This window comes from Simochromis diagramma, unplaced genomic scaffold (genome assembly GCF_900408965.1).
Source record: "Simochromis diagramma unplaced genomic scaffold, fSimDia1.1 OVJJ01000216.1, whole genome shotgun sequence".
Taxonomy (NCBI): Eukaryota; Metazoa; Chordata; class Actinopteri; order Cichliformes; family Cichlidae; genus Simochromis; species Simochromis diagramma.
The window spans coordinates 8,329,760-8,346,732 of NW_024386883.1; the positions used below are offsets into that span (position 1 = coordinate 8,329,760).

The following is a 16,973-nucleotide window of genomic DNA, read 5'->3' on the forward strand; positions in this document are numbered from 1 at the left end:
AGGGCATCTTAAAGCAGAAGGCTTTTCAAGGAGAGAAAAGCATCAGCTGGTTTATCACCTTAGTGCATACGGACAGCACAAGAGTGTGATGTGCAAACTCGCGCTGATTATCTGCTGTCCAATGAAATGTAGACACATAGTGAGGAAAAACCACTAATAATAACAACACACAAAAAGATGTTTTATTCCTGTAACACCTCCTATGAAAAGGTGCCTCTGACCCCGTGTGTTTTAGTTTGTGCTTTTAAATCCCAGGAAAACCAGATGGTGACGTTTATTGTAAATAATTCCCCACCAATATTCCACCTCCAGTTTTTAACTTAATACTATGAGGGAGCTTTAAGTAATCGTTTTTGCTTTAATATCTTTTCACCGTTACAGTGAAATGTAGTTCCTGGAATGAAACAGTGTTCTCATAATGGTAAAATAACTCACAGGAGGATATTACTTAAATAGCTTAAAAAATATTTCCTTGTGTTATCCAGAAAGCTTTAGAAGATATTCTCTGGACCACAAAATATTCACACTGCTAAAATTTAAACCCTGCAGGAACCTCTGTCCCTGTTTTGTCAATTTATTTTAATTTCTGTGGATTCAAAAATCATTGGTTCAAACTACTGTACATAAGTAAAAGTTGTTTTTATGTGTCACCATCTCCACTTTACCAGGATCTGGAAGAAGACACAAACTGTCACCCTCAACCAGGAACTAGCAAGCTTACTGTGAGCTGGAAACTTGTGGAACAGCAGTGCCGCAGTCCACAGTGAAGTGTGTTTTACATCACTGGACTGAGAAGGCGCCAAACAAGGCAAGTGCCTGCTCCAAAATTACACCTTCAAGCTCTATTTGAATTTTCAGCTGCTCACATGGACAAATCAAACGTCCTCTGGAAAAAAGTTTGATGGTCAGAGGAGACCAAGGTTGAGCTATTTGGTCACAATGACAAAGAGGTATGTTTGGAGGAGTAAAGGAGGTGAGGATTTCAAACCTAAGAACAATGCACCAGCTGTCAAGCATGGTGGTGGTAGCATCATTCTCTGGGGCTGTTTAGCTGCCAGTGGTACTGGTACACTGCGCAAAGTGGACGGTTTAATGGAGAAGGGGAGCTACCTCCGAATTTTCCAACATGATCACAATGATCAGCTTCAAATTGAGGACAATGATCCCTTCTTGAATGACTTTCCCAAAGCCCCGACCTCACACCAATAGAAAATCTATGGACTAGTCCTGTGCCAGGAAAACAAGCAATTTAAATGAGGTCTATAAATTCTGTCAAGAAGAGTGGTCAAATATCTCGCCAGAATTATGCCAGAAGCTCGTTGACGGCTACCAAAAGTGTCTGGTAGAGGATGCTTGCATAATCATTGTACCATGGACAGAACAGGTCAAAGAAATCATTAAAAGTCCCAAATTACCATGACATTCATGCCCATGATTGCTGAATGTAAACGTTTGACTACAGCCATACAACAAATAGACAATCTTAAAGTTAATCTGCTGCTCAGTTATTTACCTTGGTATAAAAAATGCCTAAAATACTGAAACATATTGATCAACATTTCCTTAAAATGCAAAGTAACAACCTCAAATTTTCCCTGCCAACAAACTAGAACCTAAAGATATTAATTTCAGAATGACATCAAGAGAACAACTGTAAATCCTCAGAAGCATGCAGCTGTAGGAAGAGAAACTTTGCTTTAAAGTAAAGTTAAATGCATTATATGAATAGCTACAGATTAATTGGATAATTCTTTCAGTATTATTGTTCATTTGAAGGAGTGTTGATTTAAGTGACATGTAGTTGAGGCAAAAATCCTGAATGATCATCATTTAAAACATATGCAGAAGTATGTCAAGTACATGTCTATATACACATAGTCTGGTCCACAGAGGGTGCAGACAAATGCCTTTTATTCTTAAGGGCTTAAGTGCTATTGCACATCAAAGGCAGTGAAGAAAAATATAAAACAGATGCCTAATTTGAAAACATGGACCTTCAAATAACACACAAGACAAGCTCAACAAAAGCGGCTGTGCAGAAGAAGAGTAGCACATACCACATGTTTTTTTATTGGACTGACAAGAAGTTGATTTTAAAGCTGAAGAAAATGTCCCATTTGAACAACAGAGCCAAGATTTTGTGGTGAAAGTTAAGAGTGAAATACTTCAAAAATGAGATTCTTCACTGAAACCACATTTAAAATACAGGCAACACATGTAAATTAGCAGCCAACTGAATATCCATCAGTATATCAGGAAGAGGCAGAGCACTGGAGGACCCGCAGATGTCTTAATTGTTTTATTCTTACAGCTGTTTCTAATTAATGAATTCAGAAACAGTCTTTAGTATCTTATCAGCTAATTGAATGGTCTTTTTAGTGGCCATATCTGCTAAACTGTCTCCCCTCCAGGGTCCCCGATACTTCTCTGTTTGTTCCTGACTAAAAAGGATTCTTGTTTAGTTTCCTCAGCACTGTGCCAGAACAGATTTTCCACTTCATCAGCTCACGATGCAGTGTAGAAGGAAAATATATTCAACGAGATTGGTGCAAAGCAAAAAAATCCCACTTAGTGTTATTGTTGGCTAAATTCTTTGTTATGATTGTTATTATTATTATTATTCCTCTAGGCCACCAGTGGGCAATTAATTTTCCCACAGGGGCCACATGATAAACTGCACCCACACCAATAAGATGAGCTGAATTCTGCTCAGTATTAATTTCATATCTCAACAAGCTGATTGGTGTGGCCCTCCACAGCAGTTCCAGCTTCTCATGTGATTCCTGTGGGAAAATTAATTGCCCACCTCTGCTCTGGGCTTATCTCCTCAAATATCTGGGCCTTATCATAGAGGCACTGTTGATGCACCACATCCATTGGCTTGGCAGTGGATATTAGACCAAATGCCCCCATAGGCAATATAAAACATTGAGCTAATTTTGGGGTTGGAAAAATTAAGTCAGTAGGAAAGTATCTTAAACCTGCCTTCTATCTGAAGCCACTAGGTGGCGATAGCTGTTGCAAAGAGATTTCATTCCCATACAGCAGTTATTTCTGAAGCCAAGAGTGTGGCGCTCACATGTGGCCCACCCAATATTAAATGTTCACTCAAATCCATATACAAAAGAGAGTGATGTAGGTCCTTGAAAATCCTATTAAAAAAACATAGCCAACACAGTGTGCTTGCTATAAACTGCTAATGCTACCGAGTCATACGCAAAGAGACTGTATATGACTTCTCGTCCCAGCTGAGTTGAGGTCAGTATTAGTGCTTCAAGCAGCAGAGTTGAACAGTATGAAGCCCCTCCCTGAGTCAGGCTGTTTTCCCAATTCCCAGTCTATATGTTATCCAAAGCTGAGCAGCTGCTTTTATGTATCTCAAGCTCACAATGCAGTATTCATGACGTTGACATTTTTAGTGAGCGGCTAAACACAGATAGAAACGTAGGCCGAGGAAAAGTGCAAATAACGCAAGGAAGATTCATGTTTTCGTGTCTGTGTTCACACTGCAGGCAAAAAAAAATCAAAGTTTGGAATTATTTTTCATGTTACATCAGCGTCAGAACGAAAGTGCCACAGAGAGCCGTCAGTTCAAATATCAGTGTCACACTGTCGATTCAAAGCAAGTTAAAGAAGCAAGAAAGTGCCAATAATAAAAACTGCATGTACCAACTTTTTTGTCTTTTTTTTAGTGTTTTGATTTCTAAGATTGTTAAAATTTGTGTGGAGGGACAAAAAAAATGGATAAAGAAATAAAGTAATAAAAATCACATTTTGATACCCACAGAACTTCAAAGACTTTAAACACTTTTAAGATGTTTTTAAAATCAAATCTATCACTCTGAGCCAGAATTTTTCTTAAAGCGGTCCCTGAGTCAAACATTTCTCGTGGCCTTCCCGTCTTGGTCGCCTGTTGATGTCAGACATTACCATTTTGAACACGAGGGGCAGCCAAGATGCTGCTTTGATGTCGTGGCGCATCCGGACAGGATGAGCGAACCAGGTTCTCGCTCTGTCACTAGACTCTCCTCGTTTCTCAGAATGTGCTCTACCAAGCAGCGGGCTGCCTCCTCAATGTTTGTGTTTTCCTGAGTGAGAAAAAAAATAGAAAAAGTAAGACAGCTGTGATGAAATCTTTACAGCCAACCGGTGCAGCGGACACACACAGATTTTAATATCTCAAGAGAAGTTGAATTGATTGCCATGGACGCACATTCATATTAAACTCAGAATGAGTCCTATAGAAGCTGTAATTTTCCTTACTTTTCATATAGTGACAACACATTCAATTCAGTTTTATTTATATAGCACTAAATCACAACAACAGTTGCTTGCAGGTGTTTTGTATTGTAAGGTCAAGACCCTACGATAATATAGAGAAAACCCCAACAACCAGATGCAAGCACTTTGGCGACAGTGGGAAGGAAAAACTCCCTTTAACAGGAAGAAACCTCCAGCAGAACCAGGCTCAGGGAGGGGCGGCCGTCTGACACATCTAGGTCAACCTTAGAGTAGGCAGCTGGATTGATGACAGCTGGATTGATGACAGCTGGATCGCTACTTCTCTTAGCAATCTGATTTTGTTGTTCTCCAAAGATTTTTTTGAGAGGTTTACGGTGAATAAAGTTCAATATCCAGGCTTTTCCCAGTCAGAGATAACGAGTATTATGGCAGTGGTTACCCGCCTTCTCTGTTAACCCAGTTTTTCTGCTTCAGCCTCTGTGCACACTCACATACTGTAAGAGAGCCTATTCCAGTGGAGCAATTCAGCACTGCCTCCTCCAATCAGAGACATTATCAGAGGAACAGGTGATCTCTAAAAATTATAGAGAATATAGCAATAAAATGCAACATTGCTGCAAATAAGGCTATCTTTATGTTGTGAATTTACCAGCATCAAAAACGCACCAAGGGGTAAAATATCTCACTCTATTATATTTATTTTACCGCTCTGTGCTGCCGTTCACTTCTAATGTGACGGCAGCACATTAAAGCTCTGAAACACCAGCGGTTACACAGAGTGATGCAGTCAATTAATTGTATTGGTTTAACAGGTATTCTCAGAAATAAATAGCCAACAAATATAAATGTTTACTATTTTGGGTTCTAGTAGCTGCCATCGCAGCAGTTTAAATCAGACATAGCGGCACATCTACGACCGAGCGTAAACATTCATTTTCTGCATCACCGACTGAATGCCAGCAAAATCCTGTGAGAATGCGACTCGACTTTACAGCTGGGCCTCATTTAGTGGTGTAAGGTACAACTTATAAACCTTTTTCCTTCAGCCCAGAATCTGTACAACGCCTAAAGCGCACTGGAATCAGTGAAAATGTGACGCTTTCAGCTGATTTTAAACTGAAACGCTGCACATAAATTGCTCCTGGCCAGGTTAAGCATTCGCCATAGGTTACTATAGTGATTTAGCCAAGAAAAAAAATTACTATTACCGCATTAATTTAGAGCAGAGCTAGACTCTTTGGGACTAGGAATGCATGCTTGGCAGGGGACTGATGTCATATTATTTGATTTCTAAGTGTGAGCAGCATGTTTCATTGTAGGATGAAGGAAATCAGGACAGCGTTGTGTTGATTTGTGGACCCAAACGCCCCCCACAGCATAACTTTGTATCAGAGCCCCTCACTGAGGGCTTTAATGGTCCAGGCTTTTCCTTTCATTTGTCACACATCTACAGCTCTCTTTCAAACTGCCCACATGTCAGTCACTCTTTATGTACATGAACCTTTGTGTACAGTAACTACATCACAGCCTTTACCTCACACTCTTGTGTGTAACTCATTGGAAAGGCATTAAATGAGAAGAAAAAGAGTCTAGTTCACACCAGAGTGCTGGAATTCCTCTGTTTGCCTCCCAAGAGGACGGCAAATAAACCTGTCTGACTTTGAGTGAAACATTTTTTGAATCGTTTGTTTTTACAGGAAGCTTCTGTTGAAATAACATTGCTCCAGTTTCCCCCCCAAATATGCAAATATAACCCGATTTTGGGCCTTGCTTGTATGGCACAGAGTTATCATTTGGCTAGTCAAAGAAAGACCTCTAACCTTTAACAATTTGCACAGAAATCTTTGGTGTACTCAACGATCTGTCTAAGAAAATCTACAGCTTGTTGCAGAGATTGCATCAAAAGCCACGTGGGTCTCCTCTCTCACACCTTTGCAGAAGTCTCAAACCATCCGACGAAGCCGTTCTCCCTACAAAAGACGTCGAGTTTGGGCTGCTGGGAAACCAGCTGGTCTGACTTGTTGGCCAAGAGTACAGCTGGAACTGGCCTCCCATGGTTCAGTGTCACCTTTGGACAGAAGAAAGTTGAGCTGGATCACATTATTTTTTAAATAAATTGTTAAATGGCCCTGTCTTACCTTAAAGCACACAAACAGAAAAGTATCAGTGTGCCCTGTAGTCTTTCTGTAAAGACATTTTAACACAAAAGCAAACCAATAACAAAGTATTACTGACAGCTATACGAGCTGAAGAGACTAGAGTGCTAATTTTCGCTTGTTCTCATCATGCAGTGGTTTTTGTCTGCTTTAAAGTGTCAGGAAGCTTTTTCAGAGGTGCGTGTTCACCCTCTGAAATCCTCTCACATCTTTTATGATGTCTCTGTCCAAAAATGCTCCCCTTTACGCGCTTTTCATGCAACAGTCTGCAAAAAATAAGTTGTACATTTTATTTCCCTTTCAAGTTCTGCTTCTTCATTTTCTGCCATTTCATGCACATCAAAGTGCAAGGTTTTTCAAAAGCCCGTGGCATTAATCTACATTTGAACAATGACTGATAATTTTCCACATATACAAAAGGAGATCATAAATGTGCATGACTACTCCCATAAAAAAAAGCAAAAACCTGATTTAAATTTGCCCAAAATCGTCTTTCAGATCATCTGCTGAGTCGCCTCTGCTCTGCTTTGTTCGCTCCTCTGTTGTATAAAAATGAGGACCCTTCAACCTGAATATCAACCAAGAGCACGATTGTGATCTGTTGGGCTTTTTTTTTCCAACTTTCACTGCACTAATGCAACTATAGCTCCCAATGCAAGATCCCAAAAACAACACTAGAAGTGATGCAGGGGTAAAAAGGAGAAAACATGTGGGTAAATGTAGCAACCTGAGGTTTTTGCCTTTTATGGGAAACGCTGCTGGATCCCTGTGAGAAGGAGAAAAAACACTGAAATACTGCAAAGAAAATAACAGAGGTTTTGAGTCAGTGGTAGATTGGCAAGCTGTGCAGGGTGCACTCTGCCCTTCATCCAGTGACAGCTGGGATAGGCTCCGGCCCCTCCGTGACCCCGAATTGCATAAACATTTAAGAAAACAGATGAATGGAGGGGCTAAAAACTCTGTCTCTCTCTTTAGTTGCGATCAGTCACCAACCATCCATCCATCCATTTGCTTCTGCTTATCCTTTTCAGGGTCACGGGGGTGCTAGAGCCTATCCCAGCTGTCATAGGGCGAGAGGCGAAGTACACCCTGGACAGGTCGCCAGTCTGTCGCAGGGCTAACACACAGAGACAAACACTCACATTCATTCCCGAATTCACACCTATGGGCAATTTAGATTTTTCAATTAACCTATCCACACAAAGTGCATGTCTTTGGACTGTGGGCAAAAGCCGGAGTACCCAGAGAGAACCCACGCAAATACAGGGAGAACATGCAAACTCCACACAAAAAGACCCCGACCCGATGGTGAAATTGAACTCAGGCAACAGCACTAACCACCATGCGATCAGTCACGTGTGGGTGAAAAAAAAAAAAAGACAGAGAGAATGATGGTGAAGACAGAAAAGCCCAGCTTTATGCTTCTGCGGGTTCAGCCATCTGACCTTGGAGTCTAGGTCATCCTTCCACTTCAGCACGGCGTCGAACGTGGAGGCCCTCGTCACGTCAAACACCACCAGTGCTCCCACCGCCTCCCTGTAATAGACACGAGTCATGTTCCCATACCGCTCCTGTCCTGGGATGAGACGCCATCAATCAGACATACGCACATACAAAGACTGCTTTCAAGTCCATCAAATTAAATCAAGTCACGTCATGGTTTATGAGTGCCAGTTATGGAGCTCTGTGTGTGTGTTTAGTCTCCAGCAGCTGCCATCATGTGCCTGATATTATGAGCATGGGATCTACATTCCTCAACCAGGCACCAAACGGCAGGGAGTGACCCAGGCATCCAACACACACACACAGAAACACACTCACTGGGTGGAAAATCTGCTTTTCTTTTCTTTGTTTTTCTTCTGCCTTTCACTTCTTAAATAAAAAAAGTGTTATCCTCTTATTTATGACACTACAAAAAGACTTGAGTTAGATTAAGATGAAGATATTTATGTTCTAACTCTCCTCTAAATATCCTCTCAAGTGAATTTGCAAAGCGCCTTTCCTTCCAGAAGCAGCTTTCACGGCTGCTGATGGTGAAACAAATGGTTCTTGTTCCCAAAAACCCCAAAACAAACACACACACACACACACACACACACACACACACACACACACACACACACACACACACACACACACACACACACACACACACACACACCGTTGTATCACCTGATATATATAAGCCTTAAACCAGTGGGTCGTTAAAGTTTGACAGACCTGCAATATCCCACAGCTGTAGCCGGATCACAGTGTTACTGTCCCACTGCAACACCTTCAGGGCGAAGTCCACCCCAATGGTGGCTCGGTAGTGCTGGGAGAAGATCTGATGCACATAACGCTTGATTATGGACGTCTTCCCCACTCCTAAGTCTCCGATGACCAGGACTTTGAAAAGAAGCTCCTGCTGCATGGCTGCAGGCTCGGTGATATTATGAAAACTTTCCGAAGGATGCTGAGACACATCAAAACCACAGAGCAGCTACAGTAAAGGCATTTCCTTCCGTCCTGCTGCGAACCGAAATATTATCACGTGATCTTCTATCGTCGAGAAGCGGTCGCACTCGTCTGCAATCACCGGAGTCCAACAGTCTAAATAAAATAAGGACAGCGTGAGTTCGCTTACTTCAGAGCAAACTGCAAACTTCAGCAGAAAACTCATGGTGCGTTCACACACTCCTCGTAAACATAAGCTTCATTTTAAATTCCATCTGATGTCTTTAAAATATTCGAATAAAGCGACTCTGCAAATAACAAATTAATATCTGTCATTTAAATGTCAGAAAGTTGTGTAAAATGGATCGATGACGTCTTTGGATGTTTTCAATTAGAAAAAAATGATCGATTTAAGCTGAAGTTAGCAAATATTAGATTGTTTTACTATTTAAAAAGCAGCAATAAATGTTTTCATGACTAAATCATTTCTGTAGCCCTACATCGTGATTGCATGGAGTGTCCATCATGGCTAAAGTCAGACAGCACCGTTATTGTAATGGACCCGAAAACCAAATGCAAATCAAAGAATCCAAACTTGATTTCAGGCTAATGTGTTGGACTTTACTTCTGAACTGAATGGAGTTTTCAATATCAATGAATAAGATCAAATAAAACGTGCAAGAACGATCAGTGCTCCATGCTGAGAAAGAGCACTGCAGGTGCCATTTTTGTTTTGTGAGTGTTGATATGAGAAGTACAGAAGGAGTTGGAATGTGGTACTTCATGATGAAGTCAGGGATAACAGAGGTATGTGGAGAGTGGTGGTGGACTGGTGGGAAAGTCAGATGGGTTCAGGGTGGGGGTGGACTATGATGTTTTGCAGACAACATTGTAATCTGTAGTGAGAGTAGGAAGAGGGTGGAAGCGAGGCTGGAGAGGTGGAGGTGTGCTCTGGAGAGAAGAGGAGGCAAAGTTAAAGAGGCAATTTTTGGACATGTGCAGAAGAGTAATAGTGGTTATACTGCATATACTTATTTTTAGTGTACTGAAATGCAGTTTAACAAAAGAAAATACATTTTCTTTATAGAAGTACATAGTAGGTTAAAATGAAAATACTCCAGCAAATATTGTACTTATAGTACAAGAGCAAATAGAATAAGTTTAGTTGTTTTCCACTGGCTGATCATTCGCTGTCACCCTGGAGGTCTAGGGGAAAAAAATTATAAATATATTTTTGTAAGTAGTAAGTACTGATATGAAACAATCTCATGTGTGTTCGTTTCTTATTTACCGTTTTTTTTTTTCTTCCGTATAGCACGTGAATGCATCGCCCCGGGAATCTGCTGCTGCGCTGCTGTGCGCGCCATTACGGTAATGGTACTGATGAGGGCGAGGAAGAGACGTGAGTGCGATGCTGCTGCTGTGTTTTGCTGCCATTTCATCGGCGGATCATCGCGGAAATATCAACAGCCCCGCTGTAATGAGCCAGAAGATCGGATCACCTGTCGGGCCAAACACCGCTCACCCCGTTTTCACCCTTTAAACCGGCTCACAAAGCGATGCTGCACCGGAGGCCCTGCTAATGCTCTGTATGTTACCGCCTGGGGTTTTCTGTAAGCAACAACAGAACCAGTGCTAGATTAGGGGTCATTTTTTTCTTCTTTTTTGGAAACATAATCATCAATATGGGGTTTCTTTTTTTCAAGTAGGCCTACTGAGCTCTGAACTTGAGGTAGGTCACACTTTATTAGTTGTTTAATTTAATTGTTGTCCAGAAAAAGAATTAACTAAGTAGAGAATGCTCATTGAGCTAAGAGGGTTGGGCCTTGTGATCAAAACAAAAAAAATTAAATAAAGAACCATATAGTTTGTTGCATCATTAGTAGCACAGGACGCCTTCTTCCTATCTATGGTGATTTTTAAGCAACTATATTAAACCTGAATTCTGGCTTTATTCAAGGCCTCATTGTGTGTTATTGCTCTATAACAACCACTCTGCTATCCACATGGGGGCTGACTACGCCACTGTTTATTGAGTTGGAGAGGAGTGGCCTCCCCCTCCCTCTTTCAAATTAGATCACCCATCTGTAAATCACATGGCCACTGCTGAGACGCTATGAGCCTATTATTCCCATGTTCAGGGGAAAACCATAATCCCAAAAAATATCCTTCTAGTCAGCACAATCTCTGGATTAAATGTAATGTTTGATCTGTTTAAACTCATTTAAGCAGATCTTCTTTTTCTGAAAAAGACAGAGGGGTTTGTGGAAGCTTTAAAGTCTGATGTTTAATCTACAGCTGTTTCCATCCCCTTTGAAGGATCCAAATTTGAAGACATGAACAGCAGGATTTTAATTGATGTTTTAGATTTTATATTTACAAAAATCCTTCCATTAGATGATGTAAAATATTTGGTTTTGTGAGGAGAGGATGCTCATTTCATTTTTTTAAGAGTCTCGTTTTAGTCTCAGTATTGGGCTTACTGTGGGTGACCCTGACTAAGTGAGTGGGTTTTTTTTTTTGTCTTGCAGAACTTATTTCAATGAGAAATGGAGACTATATGGCTTTACCAGTTTCGTCTGATAGTCATCGGAGACTCCACAGTCGGCAAGTCATGCCTGATCCGGAGGTTCACTGAGGGCCGCTTCGCACAGGTGTCAGACCCGACCGTCGGAGTGGACTTCTTCTCCCGTCTTGTGGAGATCGAGCCGGGGAAAAGAATCAAACTTCAGATCTGGGACACGGCAGGACAGGAGAGGTTCAGGTAAAGACAGACTCCTGATTTCTTTCTCATGTGTCCACAAAAACTAGATTTCGGACTATAAACAAGACTCTCCTCATACTTCAAAAGCACACACTACACATGCTTCCGTCAGATGGGCATTAAAGCTCAGTTAGGCCACGTTAAGATGACATGTTTTGACATTTTCCTTCATTAACATTAATGCATGAGTTCTCTGTCCATCTGCTGTTAACACTAAACTAAAAGTTTGTTAGGTGAAAACTATCTCAACCAGCTGGGTAGTTAAGCTGTTTAACCTCATTTGAAAATTAAAGTTTATATTTGTGATCATTTTAATATCTTAATAAGAGTCAGAGAGAGGATAGGGAAGCCACAAACTTTGCTCTTTTGGTTGGATTGGATCACAGTGGAGGGGGGGGGAGACTTTCAGCTGCTCCTTTATTTCCCAAAGGGGTCGCCATAGCAGATGGATCCGCATGTTTTATTTGGCACAAATCTTATGCCGGTTGCCCCTCCTGATGCAACACTCCCATTAATCCAGCTCAGGACTGGCACAGGCAGTACACCAGCTTGTGTTTCCCTGAGGCTGGTTTGGGTCTTTTGCTGGTCTCGAAATAAAAAGAATCTACTTTTGGCAGCTCCCTTATTCAAAAAGTGGTCGCCACAGCGGGTAGCTCTGCATGTTTGGAAAGAAAAATAATAATTAAAAAACAAACAAACAAACAAAAACCAAACAAACCAAAAACCCAGAATATCTCCAGTCTAATCCTTTACTGGGTTCAGAATTCACATTTTTAATGATTTGGCAATCATGGGAAAAAAACAATTCATGAAGTCATGACTATGTTTTTTTTAAAGGGGTCACTTTTAAATATGTAAATTCAATGATATAAAATATTAAAACTTGCAGCCAAACGAAAACAGTCCACAAAATACAAATAAAATATTAAAAAGTAGATTTTTTTCAACCTGATGCTAATCACGTGTTGAAGAAGCTGGAAAGAGTTGTATATAACAGTATGGCCTACATTCCCAGCTGCCAGCTTTTTGATTCATGCTGATATTGTGTAAACATGGAAATCAGAGTGTATTTTTAAAAGAAAACATTTTTAAAAAGATGGGGGAAATAATTAGTTGATCCCCTGCTGAATTTGTGAGTTTTTTCACTTACAAAGAAATGAACAGTCTCTAATTTTTATTGTAGTTTTTAATGTCGAGACACAGAATATCAATACAAAATCCAGAAAAAACACATTCAATGAATGTTATATAATTGGTTTGCATGTCGCTGGACTGTGTCATGATGGACTGACCTTTTGCAGCCTCACAAAAATTTGCTTTAGAAGTCACGTTTACAGGCCCGTGCTAAGTTTGCCGGTGAACAAATGATTGAGAGAAGGCTTAGGAGAAAGTGATGTGATCAGGTGGTCTTTGGCATCAACTTTACCCTTCGTGTTTGGATGAAGAGAGATGTTGAGTATGATTCAAAGAATACCATCCCCACTATCAAGCACAGAGGTGGAAACATTTTTCTGCTAAGAGTACAGGACAACGTCACTGATTTAAAGACCAGAATCTTGGATGAGAACCTCCTTCTCTCAGCCAAAACACCAAAGATGGGTCATGGATGGGTCTTCCGCCATGACAGTGACCAAATGTGTCAGAAATAAGGACGGACAGAGGTTCACCTGTATTCATCTGCAAAAGAAAGAAAAGAACAAAAAATCGGTACAAATTGTATAACGGTAGTTTTTTTTTTTTAGCAAAAACTACTCAAACAGATGCAACTTGTTCATTTGTAGGGGACCGTTTTTTTCCACTGTGGGTGTGGTCTTCTGCCAGTTATTCACGTCTGCATTCCTGCACACCTCTTTCTGTGCAGGTCAATCACCAGAGCCTACTACCGCAACTCAGTGGGTGGCCTCTTGCTCTTTGACATCACAAACCGCCGCTCCTTTCAAAACGTCCACAACTGGCTGGAGGAGGCGCAGAGCCACGTCCAGCCGCACAGCATCATCTTCCTGCTGGTCGGCCACAAGTGTGACCTGGAAGCCCAGCGTCAGGTGACTCAGCAGGAGGCGGAGAAGCTGGCGGGGGCCTACGGGATGCGCTATGTGGAGACCTCTGCACGGGACGCCATCAATGTGGAGAAGGTGTCGTTTTTGTTTGTTTTTATTCCATATGTAGTTCATCTTTTTTTTTTAATTGAAAGAGTGGGATATTATAGGAAAGGTTCTGCTTTGCAACAATAATATGGGTGGTATAAATAACTACAGGAGCACGAAGAAGACTGTCTCTCTCTGCCGTCTGCATGCAGGGTGTCTAAAAGAAAAAGAGGTACTTTTATTAAAAGTAAGCAGTGATGGTGAAATAAGTGACAACAATTTGAAATATTCAATGCAAAACTCCTCATGAAAATGTTGGTTCTCTTAGACTTAAAGATGCATAATCCTAATACGCTATAAGCAGCATATATTGACATTTTTGCAGTTATTTTAAGAATTAATGATCAGAATGAAAATAATCTCTGTTGCTGAGCCTGCTCGTGATTCCTCCTCCAGGCGTTTGTGGATCTGACGAAGGACATCTTTGAGCTGGTGCGCAACGGGGACATCAAGATCCAGGACGGCTGGGAGGGCGTCAAGAGCGGATTTGTTCCCAACACCGTCCACTCCTCTGAGGAGGTCACCAAGAGCAGCCGGCAGTGCTACTGCTGATTCGGCTGCAGCACGTTAGGGTGAGAGGTGGTAATACTTCAGTGGACTCCATATGTACAAGATCGTTTTTGCCATGGCTGCTCTCAGGCCAGTTTTGGGGGACTTTAATGTTTCCCCTGCTCAGTTACATTCTTATTCATATAGACGTTATTTTAACATTCAATTGCCTGTTTAAGGCTCAAACTTGGAGCACTTTGTTGATGTTCCCAACAGGTGTAGAAGCACAAGAAGCATCCTGCCACTTCATCTTTCTGTGTGCATGCGTGTAACTCTAGTCATCCTGCTGTCTTTGCAGCTGCTACCGACACTTAAGCTTTACTCCACCTTTGGCCTTTCCTGATGTGTACAGTTATACTCCAGTGGCCAGTTCCGTTTCTCTAGCTGCACATGTATAAAAGACTATCAGTGTAGTGTATTTATACTCTTGTGTGACTTTAATTTGATGAATCAGCGATGCCACGACTGAGCCACGCCTCTTCCTTTTTTCCTCAAATGCCTCTGAATATACCGCAGCCCGTTGTGGACTATATTCGGCTGGAGAGAGGAGGCAGAAAGAGGCAGCAGCCTCGCCGACTGATTGTACGTCTGCACTACAAATCTGAGTGGCTTAACGCATAAAGAAGGTGGAGGTCGGTGAACTCCAAGCGAACCAAAGTTTCAGATGTCTCGTTTGTTCACCTGAACGCGGAGGAACGAGTTTGCACTGTGAAAATGATTAATGGTACATTTGTTCTTTGCTGGAAGAAAAACGTTACTGTAGCTGCTTATTTTAGCCTTGACGACTTGATCGATATGGCAAGTTCTCAGTTCATGTTTACTGCTCCGTGTTGGGTTACTGGTGAGAACAGGTGAGAAACTGTCCAAAAGCCTTTTGTATAGATCCCCATAGTGTTCAATTTGAAATAAATATAAAGTCACAGTAAAAAGAAAGTGAAGCTTCCTTTCATTTCTAAGGTTTTGTGTGTCAGGATGTTACTAAAAAAATCATCTGGTCCCTTAAAGCCCCTAAAATGAGGCTAAAACTAACAAAAAAATCAACCTCAGGTAATCCAAAAACATTTATTTATCAGCAAACATTAAACAAAAATGCAGACGCAGTGTGTGGAAAAGCAAAGTACACATTTACTGCTTCCACAGGAATTAACAAGGTAAGTAGCAGCAAGGAGTTCTCATTAAAATGCCCTGATTAATTGGTCATCAGCTGGTATAAGCACCACTATTAAAGCACATGTTTTGATAGTTTGCAGATCTGGAGCATTCAGGTACAAGGTAATACAATGCCGAGGACAAAAAGCATCAGCAATGAACTTATAAAATCACTTGTTGCTGCCCTGGAAAGAGTTATAAGATCACTCCAATTCAATTTCATTGATATAGCACCAAATCACAACAACAGTTGCCTCAAGGTGCTTTATTTTATAAGGTAAGGACAATAATACAGAGAAAACAGAGAAAACTCCAACAATCAGATGGCCTCCTTGTGAGCATTACAAACAATTTGAAGTCTGTCATCCCCCCTGAATGTTTTCACAAGTGCAAAACATTTAGGTGAATGGAGACCACAGCAAATCTACCCCAGGGTCAGACTGTACAATGCTCAGAGAAAAAAACAACGTTAAAATTCATGAAAGTAAGCTTAGAAAAAGACTGAACAAGTATAGTTTGTCTGGAAGGGTTTCCAGCAGAAAGCTTCGTCTCACTATAAACAACATGGCAGCACAGCTTCAGTTTGCAAAGCTGCACCCGAACAAACCACAAGACTTCTGGGACAATGTCCTTTACAGGCGAGACCAAAGTGGTGATGTTTGGCCATAATACACAGCTCCACATTTTGAGCAAACCAACCACAGCATGTGAGCACAAACACCTCTTACCAGCTGTGAAGCACGGTGGTGGAGGGGTGATGATCTGTGCTTCTTTTTTCTTTTTTTGAAGCTGCAGGACCAGGCGCCTTGCAGTCTTTGAGACGACTATGCACTCCTCTGTTACCCAAATGTTCTAGAGACAAACGTGAGGCCATCTGTCTGACGGCTAAAGCTTAACAGAAATTGGTTCCTGTGACAGAAAAATGACACCAAACACTTTGAGTGATGGGACCTTAAAATCCAATTTATCTAAGTTTATCCCACATTAGATTTTATTTCACGGCTTCTCTGTAGCTTTCACAGCATCCCTCTTAAACAAACGCCCAGAGGTTTGTGCTGTGAATAAACACAGGAAACAGACTAGCCCACAGCTTGTGCGGCTCACCTCACTGTGTGACTCGCGTGTATTAGAATACAGTGGAAAAAAACAAGCAACCATCTGGATGGAAAAAAACCAGACCATTGAGCCGTGTCTGTTTCATCATGCATGCAGCGTGTACATCCGTGAGTAATGAAAAGGGATATTATTGGGAAAAAATCAGTGTAATGAGATAATGAACATACATTTGAAATGGATAAAGTAACATTTATAGTTATTTCATTTTTAGATTCCTTCAATATTATTGTTTGACACATACATTTAACACTATTTCTTCCTATGAACTGCTTCTTAATTCATTCAGTACTTACTCAGTACGAGTCTTTGGAGTCTGTTTAAAATTCATTTATACACTCAGTCCATTTAATTGAAAATTTCCAAAGACAGAAAGGGCTTTTTCCTTTTAATCTTTGATATATTGTAGGTAACTCAATA

The 16,973-nt window shown here is 41.1% G+C and overlaps 2 protein-coding genes across 2 annotated transcripts; one reads left to right on the forward strand and one right to left on the reverse strand.

Annotated features, from left to right (window-relative positions):
* Nucleotides 1–1,894: 1,894 nt before the first annotated feature.
* Nucleotides 1,895–8,838, reverse strand: rab38c (RAB38c, member of RAS oncogene family). The gene is made up of 4 exons (XM_040032129.1): nucleotides 8,619–8,838; nucleotides 7,844–7,974; nucleotides 6,173–6,310; nucleotides 1,895–4,088 (listed from the first exon to the last, which is right to left on the reverse strand). The coding sequence occupies exons 1-4, from the start codon at nucleotides 8,809–8,811 to the stop codon at nucleotides 3,927–3,929; spliced, it is 624 nt and encodes a 207-aa protein (XP_039888063.1). The 5' UTR covers nucleotides 8,812–8,838; the 3' UTR covers nucleotides 1,895–3,926.
* Nucleotides 8,839–8,954: 116 nt separating this feature from the next.
* LOC120733743 (ras-related protein Rab-39B-like) lies at nucleotides 8,955–15,219 on the forward strand. Its single transcript, XM_040032128.1, has 5 exons — nucleotides 8,955–9,061; nucleotides 10,150–10,566; nucleotides 11,366–11,598; nucleotides 13,460–13,730; nucleotides 14,139–15,219. The coding sequence occupies exons 3-5, from the start codon at nucleotides 11,384–11,386 to the stop codon at nucleotides 14,292–14,294; spliced, it is 642 nt and encodes a 213-aa protein (XP_039888062.1). The 5' UTR covers nucleotides 8,955–9,061; nucleotides 10,150–10,566; nucleotides 11,366–11,383; the 3' UTR covers nucleotides 14,295–15,219.
* The last annotated feature ends 1,754 nt before the right edge of the window (nucleotides 15,220–16,973 follow it).